The 12864-nt window shown below is 50.0% G+C and overlaps 1 protein-coding gene across 4 annotated transcripts in view; it reads right to left on the bottom strand.

Moving 5' to 3' along the window:
- Positions 1-12864, bottom strand: part of PPP2R5D (protein phosphatase 2 regulatory subunit B'delta) — a 35621-nt gene that overhangs the window by 4572 nt on the left and 18185 nt on the right. For all 4 annotated transcript variants that reach the window (XM_068940857.1, XM_068940858.1, XM_068940859.1 and 1 more), the window contains 3 exons: positions 10765-10935; positions 8560-8687; positions 4203-4304 (listed from right to left, as the gene is read on the bottom strand). In XM_068940857.1, coding sequence (XP_068796958.1) covers positions 4203-4304; positions 8560-8687; positions 10765-10935 — 401 coding nt within the window. The remainder of the gene's footprint in view (positions 1-4202; positions 4305-8559; positions 8688-10764; positions 10936-12864) is intronic.

Genomic DNA, 12864 nt, shown 5'->3' with positions numbered 1-12864 from the left:
TCAGAGCACAGCGTGGCAGCAGGGGGCTGCACAGGTACTCGTTCCCTGACTTTTTGCTTCAGAAGCAGAGCCGAGAACCCAGTTTCTAGAGGAAAGCAGTGATACACCAGTTCGGATACTCCTTCCCGGTACCCCACACAGGCAGACGTGCATTTCTAACAGACATGGGGGTCACGCGCCCACAGTTCCTCCCGTCTCTCTCTGGCCGTAACATAGCACTCCAGAGAGCTGCCCCAGGCACGACTCTTGGGCTTGGCATGGATTTTAAGGCCTTAAGAGACCATTCAGTGTGACTGCCTGTAAATCCCAGGGCAGTGAACTTCTACCCACAGTCCTGGCATACCACGACTGCTGATGTAAACAAGGTATCCTCTAGAAAAGCATCCCAGCTCCAGCTGCAGACAGAGGGGAGAGTATCTACCACTCTCTGTTATTTTCTTCCACATTTAAACATTTTTGCTTTATTTCCAATTTGTATTTCTCTGGCTTACATCCCAGCCACTGGTCTCTCTACTGCCCTTTGTGTCCATGCTAAGACAGTTTTTATGCTCTGTAATCACCTCACACTCTCTGGAAATACATGTACGAGAGGGGGCTGGAAATGAGAATGAAGCTGCCAAGCACTCAAGCAGCAGGCTGCTCCATCAGAGAACTAGGGGCAGAGGGGGAATAATATTAATAATGAAAAAAAAAATCTCATTTTCTGATAGAGCTCTGGAGGTCTCTGCAAGGGACTGCAACCAAGGTTTAGCACTCATCTTCTCCAGTTCTCTTCTATCTCCTCCAGCACCCTTTTTAACGTGTGGTAAACAGAAACGTATGCATTACTCCAAACCGCGTACTGGAAGCGCAGACCGAGATGTTTGTCCACTAACAGCCTCACATCACGAGAGTCACTGCCCTCCAAGGTGGCATCTACCTTGTCAGCATCATGTCTACTTCTGTGGAAGGCTGCAACAAAGCTGGTTTTGCTTGGCTGGACTATCTCAGGGAGCAAACGGCGCTCACCCGGTCTGTTCAGCTGTGCGTTTCTCCCCACCAGCTCTTTCCTTCCAGATCACCAGAGCCACGCTGCGGAGCACCAGCGGAAGCCCTCCGTTCCTCCCTGTACTTTCAGAACCACTAGGTTACTCATTGTTAACCTGTCACATGTGCTCAGCTGACGTTGTAAAAGGTCAGCTTACAAAGCTAATACCAGTGTTACTAAGAGAAAGGCTTTTAAAGAGCTGAAAGCTTTACATCTCTGATCACACTTTTCAGCCAAATGGGAATTTCCAAAGAATGAAACAGTTTCATCTTTGTTTCAATTAACGTAACGTTGACTGCTTCAACTGTATTCTTGTGGCTGTCCAACATCCCACCGTAGGGGAAGTTTTCTCCCCACCTCGTAACTCGTAGACTGGCTTTACCTCCTACACTAGGACATTTTCATTGCAGTTTATCTGAAAGAACGTCACTTATGCACATGAGTTTTTGGAACACCCTACTTCTCCAGAGAGACTGCAAACAGCAGTTCCTCAAAGGCAGCGCCAAGTCCGTGGGAGCAGCTAATCAGGCCCTCCTGGCCTTGCTTTCTAGGTGATGCTCACCTCATCAGCTCCCTTCATTCCTGACACCTTCACAGGTAGCAAGATGAAGCCACTATGGTCCTATATTGGCAGGACATTTGGAAAAGAAGAACTATATTGGGAGGAATCTTCTCCCTCCCGCTGCTGTGGCCTACACAGAAGGGGATGAGAGGTGTCATAGATGTCAGGGTGAGCTCCAGGGCATGCTGACAACAAAAACGGGCATGTTGCCTATTGAAAGGCAGCGTTCAAGGCCCTAGCACCTTTCACAGAAGGACAGGGATTACTTGTCCCCTCAAAGAGCAAGGCCCAATGATTCCCACTCAGGCAGTCACCATATTCAGGAGAAGACAGTAACCATCTGCCCCAACCTCCTTACTATTTTCCAAAGGTCTCCGATAATTCAAACAGCCTCAAAACCTCCAGGGTGACTAGCAAGAAGCAGTCAGTCCATCCGCACTGGACAACAGAGAAACAGGCTGGCTCTCCATGCCCAGCCTTGCACCAGTGGCTGCGGCTGCACAGCAAGGAGAGCAGTGGCAGCAGGCCTGAGCTGGCACGTCACTCATAGGCATGGTAAATACTTAAAGTCAAGGCTAACCCTTTTCTGAGCAGGCCTCTTAACATCTGGTCGAAGACTAATTGTGTCTATACAATCTTTCTTTTTCATCATTTCACATTTACTGGCTTTACAAAGAACTCTGAGACACATTGCTCTAGTAAACCCAGATTTTTATCCACTCTCCCAAGTGCATTCTCTTTTTCTCCACCACTGTCCGACATCCCATCCAGTCCCAGGCCCCTTGCCCAACAAAGCCCTGGTCTCCCACCTCCTCTTCCTCCTCTAATTTGTTCCCTTGCCCTATTCTATTCCCACTATCCACTGAGAACAACCACCCCTTCCCATTGGACCTCATCCCAGTGCCTCCATCTCCTTTCCGACTCCTTGCCCCAACCAGCTGCTCTCTCCAACTCCCTGACTACGTTTTCTTATCTTTTCCCGGCGTGTCCTCATCGCCTCCCCTTTGTCACCTCCAAACCTCCATCTCAGGCTCCCCACCTCTCCCACAGACCTTCCACAATTTACTAACCTACTTTCCCCCTCCCACCTCTCCTCTCTCTTCAGAGGGAGACCTTTTCACACTACTCAAGCCAGGAAGAGATGGTGAGAAGGTGCTAATGACAGCCTTGCTTTCCCTCTTAGCACAGAGACCCATAAAGGCCTCCTTAGGTGGGTCGCTGGGGCAGGGAAACCCTGTTCAGGTGGAGAATTGCATCACACTCACAGTAGGTAAAGTCTTCTTGACAATCAGCTGCTAAAAGACATCTGCCCCCCACCCCAAAAGCTTTCAACTAATGTCTTACCAAAGTTGGTTAGCCAAGACAGTAAAAGGTGTATCCTTGACTAAAACCCAACACAGAGGTGCTAGACAGAAAGACTATCACGATCTTTTAACCAGAGCACAAACCAGTACAGCTCCACCCATCCATTTCTCAGAGGTCTGCACTGGTTTGTTGACCTTTTCCAGAGCAATCCTACATCAGTCACACAACCCAGAGAACAGTCTCAGCCTCAACAGCTCAGCACAGGTATAATCAGCTGGGGGGGGGGGGCGGGGGGAATCCTGGTGGGAAACGCCAGTCAGGCCTCATAGAAAATAGCGCCATCACTTTGACTTAAAATACATGCGCACACCTAGAGGTGGGCTTGATAAAATGCCCTAGAAGGGGAAAAAAGTTCATTCTTGCTGCCAATTTAGATGCAACGACATCTCTATGGGCAGGTTACCCATCTCCGAGCTCTGACTCACATCTCAGCTTTGCTATTTATTGCTCTTTCTGAACATTTCTAACAGCTCCCTGCTGCCAAGAGGGTAATCCTGTTCTCCACACCTCCTCTCATTTGGCAGCCCTGGCCCACCAAAGAGCGGGAGAAGCAGTATTTCAGTTCACTAAGCCAGCAGAAAAATGACCTAGAAAGAAAGCAAAGAACTTCCTTCACGCTTGATTCAACTCACCGAGACAAGTCACATGAGCACCAAAATGAATAAAAGGAAGCAGAAAGATTAGGGTTATTTCTCTTTACATCATGATGGCACAGGCACTTGCCGAGCTAAGATTTTATCCCCACCATTTTCTCTTTGAAACTTGAAGTCTTATTCCATCTTTATTACCGGATCATTGAAGGCATGCTGTGGGGTGAAAGATGTGTTACGCCTACGGCAGCAAAGCTCTTCAACAAAGTCTCTTTATAAAGCAGCAGGAATTGCATTGGGGTCACCAGGATATATACAAGCTGGTAAATATTCCTGAGGCAGAGCATAAGCTTCTCTGCAAAACTGAGTATCCTCCATATTGCAATTTATTTCCTCATGACCCAGCAAACTAAGCCACTCCTTTCCCAGCTACCTGCTTCTGCAGAACTGAAAAGATTTTTGTCTGATCTAGCCTTCATACCACGTTTTACTTCTTCTCATCCCTACACCTACTTATTTCTGAGGAATCCTCCTTTTTGATAGTGCTTTGCATTGCCTTCCCAATTCCCCTCTGCCTGCTGGCATCTACCAGCTGTTACCGTATCCCAAGGAGACTCCAGGACGAGCTTAAGTCTCTTGGCAAGAACCTCTTACTCACTTCTGCTTCTCTGCCTTGTATTGCTGTGTGCAGTCATCAAAAAGCTTTTGGTTCATCTCCATGAACAGCTTCAGTGCATTGTAGATCAGCCCATGGATTGTCCTGGAAAGAGATCAGGAGGGCAGAACAAGTCACAGTGGTATCTGCCAGGTTCTCAGCCCTCAGATAGCCCCAGCAGCACATACAAGAGCTAGCAGCAGCAACTTGTATACTACAGCAATGTGATCAAAGACTTTCACAGTTTTTAGTATGGGAACATCCCTCCACAAACCCAGGACCTTCGATGATAGCACAGGGAGGAAAAGATGGGGGAGAGAGAGAAAACCACTGGTATGGCTCTCTTTGCACTCCTTACGGCTGCAGTCAGAAAACAGACATTCACACTGTTGTTTCTTGTGGTCAGAGATTGGAGAGGAAGGACACTAGGGACCTGCTCAGGACCATTTTGAAGAGGGTTTTATCTTATCTAACTTTAGTGCACCACACTGTTCATCTTGCGATACATGACGGCTTTGTTGGGCTGCCCAACACTGTTCACCTGTGAGCTCTGTCAACAAGTTGTCCAGAACACGGGTACTCAATAGCCATGTAGAAATGGGAATAAGCACAAGGAGCACCTCAAAAAAAAAGCCACCTTCACATCACCAATCCCTGGAGAAGGAGAGAAGGAAAAAGAGTGCAGCGCAGGGAGAGAGCAGACGAGAGAGTAGGGCAGGGAGAGAGAGCGGGAGAGACTAGAGGAGGGAGAGAAAGTGAGAGCATAAGAGCAAGCGAGAAAGAGTGCAAGAGTGCACAAGTGACAGCGAATGAGAGAAAGAGAAAGAACTAGAGAGTGAGTGAGAAAGAGCAAGAGAGCAAGAGAATAAGAACGTATATGAGAGGGCGTGAGAGAAAGGGAGAACAAGTGAGTGAAAAAGGGGGGAAGAAAAAAGAGCAGGGGAGGGAGGGAGAGAGTACATGTGGGGGGGGAAGAGCAAGAAGGAGAGAGGCAGAAAGAGAGCAAAAGCAAGCGAGGGGGAGATAACTTGTGAGACAGCATGAGTGAAAGAGAGCAAGTAGAGAGTGAAAGAGCATGAGAAAGAACGCGGAAGAGGAGATGAAAAAGGGAGAGTGTACACACACAGGGGAGAGAAAGAAAAAGAGCGAGGGCAAGAGAGAAAGATCAGGGGAGATGGACAGCAAGAGAAAGCCAGAGCGCCTGTGTGACCAAGAAAGAGAGCGAGAAAGGGAAGGAGAGGGAGAACGCCACAGAGAGTGAAAGACCAGGCAAGCCAAAGATCCCAGTGAGAGAGCGCCCGAGAGTGAGCGAGTGCACGGGCGAGAGGAAAAGCACACGCAGGAATCTTGTGAGGGAGAGAAAGAGAGCAGGGAAGAGAGAGAGAGAGAGCACAACAGAGCATGTGACAGAGCACGTGCAAGCAAATGCAAAGGAGAGAGAAAAAGACAGTGAGGGAGAGAGAGACAGCACCAGAAAGGAGTGAGAAAGAGAACAAGCAAGTGCTAGAAAGAGCGAGAGAAAGCACACACAAGAGAGCACACGCGAGGAAACGAGAGCCAGAGCAAGCAAAGAAAAGAGCACGTGAGATGCGAGCAAAAGACAACATGGGGAGAGCAAGAGAGTGTGCGAGCAAGAAAATGAGGGGGCAAGATAAAGCGTGGGAAAGGAGCAGGGGAGCGAGAGCGGGGGAGAGCAGGGAACAAGGAACACAGAAGGTGCAGAGCAGGGGAGCAAGAGCACGTGAGCTGCAGTGAAAGAGGAGGAGAGCAAAGGAGAGCAGGGAGAGCATGAGCGAGTAGGAAGGGAACAGGGGAGCGAGCACGAGAGCAGGCGGGGAGAGCGAGGGAGGGAGGAGCAGAGCAGGGGCACAGGGAGTACGAGTGGGACAGAGCAGGGCAGCAGGAGAGCGGTAGAGGAAGCAACAGTGAGCGGAAGGGGGAGCGAACAAAGAAAAGCACGTGGATGGCAGAGAGTGAGTGAGCAAAAAAAGAGAGCATGGGAGAGTGAGCCCACACACAAAAGAGCAAGCCCAAGAGAGCAAGTGAGAAAGAGAGCAGAGGCAGAGCAAGCAACCAGGGGAGAACGAGCAAGCAAAAAAGAGAGCAGGGGAGAAAGAGCCCATGCGCAGAAAAACAAGCCCGGGAGAGCAAGCAAGTGAGCAAGCTAAAAAAGAGCAGAGGAAGAGAGAGCAAGCAAAAAAAGAGAACAGAGGCAAAGCTAGCGAGCAAAAAGAGAGCTGAGGAAGAGTGAGCATATGAGAGAAAGCAAGCAGGAGAAAGTGAGTGAGAAAGAACAAGCAGGGGAAAGCAAGCAAGCAAGCAGAAAAGAGAAGGGGGAGAGAGAGCTCACGCGCAGAAGAACTAGCCCAGGAAAGCAAGGGAGCAAAAAAGAGAGTTTGGGGGAGGGCGGACAGAGACAGAGAGAGCACGCCAGCAAAAGAGAGGGAGTAGAGGGGCGCGAGCCCACTCGCAAAAGAGCGAGTCTGCAAGCGAAAGAGTGCGAGTGGGGGGAGTGAGCCCATGCCCAAAAGAGAGCAAGTGAAAAAGAATGGGGGAAAGCAATTGGAAAGGAGTGGGGGATAGCAAGCAAAAAAGAGAGCCCGGAAGAGCGCATCCACACGCAAATGAGAGCGCGAGAAACAGATCAAACAGAGCGAGCGCAGGCGCGAAAGGGAGCAGCGGGGAGAGCGAGCGTGCGTGGAGAGCGTGAGAGGAGAGAGCAGGCAAGCAAAAGCAGGCGGGACAGAGCGCACAAAGGAGAGTGGGGAGAGCGTGCGTGCGTGCCAACGGGAGCGCAGGGAGGGCAGGGGAGAGCGCATGAGCGCAAAAGCTGAGCACAAGGGAGAGCGAGTGCCCACCAGAAAGCACGTGGGAGAGCGCGCAGGGAAGCGCATGCGCAAAAGGGGGTGTGAGGGGGCGCGAAAGGGGGCAGGGCAGAGGGTGAGCGAGAGAAAGAGCAGGGGGAGAGCATGCAAGCGCAAAAGCGCGCAGCGGGGAGCGCAAGCGCACAGGCACGTAGGGGAGAGCAAGCGCGCGGTGGGGGGAGCATAAGCAAACGCCAAGGAGAGCGGAGGGGGAGAACAAGCCAAAAAAAAAAAAAAGAGCCGGCAGAGAGCGCGCAGGCCCAAAAACCCATGGCGGGGAGAGCAAACACACACATGGAAGAGCTGGGGGGAGCGCAGGCGGGGAAGAGAGCAGGATGGGAAACACGCGCAAGAGAGAGTGGGCAGAGAGCGCACAGGCACAAAAGCGCACGGGGGAGAGCAAGCACGTGCGTGCACGGGGAGAGTGCTCACGCGAAAGCGCGCGCGGGGAACGTGCGCAAAGGAGCAAGAGGTGGGGAGCAAGGCAGACAGCAAGTGAGAGAAAAAGAGAGCAGGGGAGAGCGGGAGACAGAACGGGGGAGCGAGAGAGCAAAAGCCACGAAAGAGCTGAGGAGCAAGAGGGAGCGCAGGCGACAGAGCACGGGCTCTGCTTTGGAGAGGTTAATACGTTCCCCCCGCTCTTCAGAGCGTCCTCGACGGGTGCCTCAAGTTTGTTCTTCCTGATACACTGAAGGGAAGGAAGCACTGAGATAGCAGACCAGTGGGGAGCCGTCTGCAAACAAGTTTCACTCCACAACCCGGCCTTTGCTGCCACAATACCCTCCCAGGCCCTGCCCTAGCCTGGTCTCCCTAGATATACTTATTTTGCCTTTTTTTCAATCCTCTACAATACAGGGTGCGGGGGGTGTCTTCCTGTATTTTTGCTAGAAGACTTTAGGATCTCAGCTGCGGGCTGCTTATTTCTAGCTCATTCATTACAAGGAAGGGAGCTTTACAACTTTAATTAAACAGGTAAGGAATCAACTGAACAAGCAGTCAGAAGGAAGCCTAGCAGGGAGCTGACGGGAGAACCAGACAACAGACTGATATGGAGGGAGCAGACAGAGGAGGCAGTTTGGCATGGGACGTCTGCCCAACCGGTTCTGCTTTCTCTGTACTTCCTGCACCTGAGCGCAGCCAAGCACTGCATTAGCCAAGGTCCCTGCTCACAGAGAACATGTGGGTGACTATTAATTTGTGAGCAGCCAGAAAGCCACATGAGAACCTACAACATACCTCAAGAGACCTGCAGCACTAGAGATATCAAACTCTGCGTAGATTCAATAGCCCCAAAGGGGCATCCGCATCAGCTGCCCACCAAGGTGCTTGCAGACGCAGGCCACTATGGTCTGCTGTTGCTCTCCCCCGCATTGGTACTCATCACATCCCCTCTGGCTCTGCACCAAGCATTGCCTGTAGCAGTATACCCCAAGAGCACCAGTGGGCCAAGCAATCCTGCATGCACAACAAGTTACAGGCTGTGCAGAAAGACCTACTTGTTCCAATGACTCTTGGAGTTCTTGTAGAGCGCTGGAAACATGATCGGCAGAATTTTGGCTGCGTTATCACTGATCAGGCTCATGATATATTCGTTGTTCCAATAGTACAGTGCTCGCTCTGCCACCTGCAGTGGAAGGGAAACACATCGTTGGAGAAGCTTCTTCCAGGAATTTTCGTGGGGTGCACCCAGAAATTTTGCACAGCACTGAGGGTAGAGCCTGCTGCCACCTAGCTAACCAGCATCAGCTTCCCTGCAATTCAGGCAGCAGGGCTGATCTTACCTTTGGCACAGCCATTCGTTCCCTCTGCCTAGACTTTTTTCCCTTGGCCTTTGCCAAACATGTCTCACCTTCCTGGGGAAACGTCATGTTCTTGACCAGGCAAGTCTAACATCGATACACTGATGGTTCCAACACCACTTGCACAACACTTGAGCACAGTACTGTCATCCACTTCAGATCATACTAGAGATTACCTCCAAGCCTCCTTCGTTTCCTCAGACTGGCCTCTGTAGAGCGCCACCTGGCCTCCTCCACAACACACTGTCTCCCTGAGCTTTGGAGCATACTTCCATCATCAGGACCACATTCCAACCACCTTCTTCAGCCAGGGTAAAAATACAGAAAACCTGGGGGGCCGCCACCTCCTTTCTTTAACAAGTCAAACAAGTTTCCACATAGTGATAGATTTCACCACAATTCCTCCCGTTTAACCAGAAATTTGAGTCATGCAGATCACCAAACCGGTGGGTACATTTCTGCATTTAGCCTTAGCTTGAGGACGACTTAACAAAAACCTAGGAAGAGACATATCTAGTCCCAGTTTTATATTTCAGTCGATGGAGGACTCACTGCATCCCCTCAACATATCGTTCCACATGAGTAAACCAAGTGAAACTCATCTCCTGTTCAAGCTTATCTAGCTTTGGTTTCCAGCTATTAGATCTTGTTAAGCCTCTATCTGCTAGATTAACAGGCAATCAACTCACCGAAACCTCTCATCCACCAAGGCACTCTTAGGAACTGACTTCTTGGTAAGCCTATTTTTGCTCTCTGTCAAGCTGCAGAGACTGAGACTGCTCAGGCTCATTGTATGGGAAGCCTTTGGGGTTTGTGCCCAGGTTTTTAGTCTTGTTTTGAAAGAGCTGGCAGCAGAAAAAGACTGCTATGAGGTACAAGATTTCTCTCCTCTAGCCTTTGCTCTTTTCCATTCCAGGTCCCTAGTTTCCTACTATAATTGGCCCTTTGGTTCCCAGCACCACACTGGGAATCTATGTCTAGCTGGTTTCTAGCTCCTCAAGTCCTTTCCAGGGTCACTTTTTCCTGGAAACAGTGATCTTTCTCAAAATGAGCGACCTAATTTTTGGCTTCTGAACAAATGACCGTGCACCTTTCTGTATCAAAAGACACATGTGAAGCCAGTCTGCCTCACTGTGCAGCCAAGCTCACTCGAGGGAAGGGATATGTCACTATTTAATACCCCACCCATTCCTGGGTCAGCCACGTGCTTCACCAGCAAACTGTGTATCTTCTTCCAGGACATTCTTCATGTCAACCCAAAGCAGTGGGCCAAGACCACCACCTAGGACCTGCTAGCAGGTCCTACCACCCTGGCAACTTTAAACCCTGAGACTACCAGCCACAGAGATTTTTTTTTAGCCTGGCACTACAGAGTTATCTTCCTTTCAGTGGAAGCAAGGAAGCAAGAAGCAGTTTCTAATGTTTTCACTATACCTCACTCAGTTTCACCTACAGCAGATTAATGCAAAGCACCTTCTCTGCTTTTAATTCCAGTTTCTCTTTGGCTGGCCTCACTCCAATATTGCAGCCAGCTTGGTTTTACTTCAACATGGTGATGCTGGATAGATCTCCTCTATACTGCATCTGCCAGCCAAAACAGGAGGTGGCACAGCATCTCTTCTCCAGCTCCAGGCTGCTGCAGTACATGGTGCCAAAGAGCACAGTGCAGCAGGAGGGAGTCCACTCAAAGCTCAAAATCAGCCTAGTTTTCACTTTGGATGAGCTTGTTATATGGTGGGGGAGTCTCACCGTCTCCCACCACATCATGCCTAGTACTCACACCCTGGTCACACCTCCACATGCCACTGACCCACAAAGACAAGCTCAAGAAAGGTAGTCTCACCTCACATGCCAAGTGGGGTGCCAGTCAGTGCCCTGCCCCCTCCTTGAGCTGGGACCCACCTGGAAGTGTGGACTGGAGACGCACTTGGCCAACTGCCTGAACAAGGGCTCCATGACTTTCACAAACTCGGAGGGCTCAATCACATCCAGGATCTCCTCCAGCTCATTCAAAAACATCACCTCCTTGGGACTGTGCGTCTTCGGCCAGAACTTCAGCAAGCCCACAATCACCTGAGTGCGAGGGGTACAGATACAACGTTAGAGGCTTGAAGTTAACACCAGCTGTGAAATAAGATTTTAAAGGTTTGGTTACAACAGCAGAGGAGAGGAAGTAACAGATGTAAAGAGAACGTTCTCAGAATGCCAGCATAGGTTCCCAGGGAAGAAAGCGGAAAAGAGCAAAGACACTGCCAAGTTAGGCGTAAGACAGCAGCACAGCCCAGGCTACAACGGTTCTGACAACCTGCTGCAACCACAAAGCCTAGAAGCAATTTCTTCCAAACATAGCCAAACAAGGAAGGTTCCCAAGCCAAAGTGGCCAGAAGCTGACAGACAGTGCAGAGTAGCAATCAGTCAAGCTTGGGGAAGATCGACCAACAAAAATCAGATACTGTATGGGGAGGGTGACTAGGGAATCATTTTCCAATCTACCTCAGAACTTAAATACTGGGGAGCACCCAATAAATAATGCAGTGGTGACAGGTTCATGACGAGCAAAAGGAAATAACATTTCATACAAAGGTAACTGGATTATGGAACTCATTCACACAAGACCTGCTGGAGACTCAAAGTCCAAATGGGCTCCAGAAGGGATTAGACAGGTTTATGGAGGCTACATCTACTGGTGAGGATTAAACATGGCAGTGCAAATGCAACTTCTGGCTGAGGAAGTCTTGACACTATTGCTTAAAAGACACTGAGAAAATCTACTGGGGAAGGGCTATACCCCGCTTGATCTTGTTTTTTTTTTTTTTTAAAACAAAACAAAACAAAACAAAAACAAAACACTCCTTTCTTCCCCACCCATCTGCTTCCAGGCACTGTCAAAGGCAGGATTCAAGACTGCAGACCTTTGCTCTGCTGGAGCCATTGACACAGCGGTCACAGAAACCTTCACTCCATGTGAACTGCAGACAAAATTAGTGGTAAGAGCTGCTCTCTCAAGCTCTGCATACTTTAGCAAGCTGATCCTGAAGCCAGCACTGGAGTGGAAGTTCAGAGTGGAGGGACAGTAGTGGGCAAAGCAACAGAAAGATCAGAAACATGTGAGTATTATGTTTCCATCGACCCAAAGCTTGAGCAGCCAGCAGTTTGGCATCCGCAGTGTTTGTCATTATTCAGATCTGCCATTCAAGCAGGAGTTAGCTTCAGTGACTCAGAGGCAATTTCTTCTACAGCTAAGGTGGTGCGAGCTGTGTCGCGTCTCTTTGTTATTACTGAGCACGTCTGATGCCTTGCTCACCTGGCAATCATTCAGATTGCTGTAGTGCAACAGCTACCATGTCGAGCCTGGCTGAGCAAGCTGCTGGGAGGCACGCTCTAAGTGGGCTTGGACCCAGCGAGTGATCTGGCCTCCTTCCAGCGCTGACGGCAACTTCTCCTAGCGCAGTCAGAGCCTTGCTGATGTGCAAGCCCTGTGTTTCTCCCAAGACTTCAACAGCCTCAGCCACATCAGGAGCCTATTCAAAGCCTTCACAGCAGGATGTTTCCACTTCAGCAGGACACAACCTGTGGCAATACTGCCTTGATCTGTCTGGTTGGGACCCAACGCAACAGGTGCTGAAGATAATGAAATTGGCTCATCCCACTGGTATTCACAAGCACCGAACCAGGCCTGGGTCTCTAACCCAGGGAGGTCATTAACCATTACCCAGTAAGCAGTCATGAGCTATGAAGCTTTGCTGCTCGAATAAGCTGCAAAATGAACCTCAGAAGCACTGACAGACTTTGTTCCTCTCCCATCCCTCACTCCACCGTAAGCGCTTTGGCAGGAGGCCCCTGGGCTGGATTTCGGCCACAGGAAGTACTCAGCATGATCAGGAAGCTACTCTCTGCAATTTGCTTCAGAGCAGGCTTTTAAGAACACAGGAAATGGAGGACCCAAATCTAGGAGAAAAGCAAGGAGGTCTGGTTCAGCACTGCTGATGTCACAGCCATAGA

This window comes from Struthio camelus, chromosome 3 (genome assembly GCF_040807025.1).
Source record: "Struthio camelus isolate bStrCam1 chromosome 3, bStrCam1.hap1, whole genome shotgun sequence".
Lineage (NCBI taxonomy): Eukaryota > Metazoa > Chordata > Aves > Struthioniformes > Struthionidae > Struthio > Struthio camelus.
This window is presented reverse-complemented; position numbering and strand designations above follow the sequence as displayed.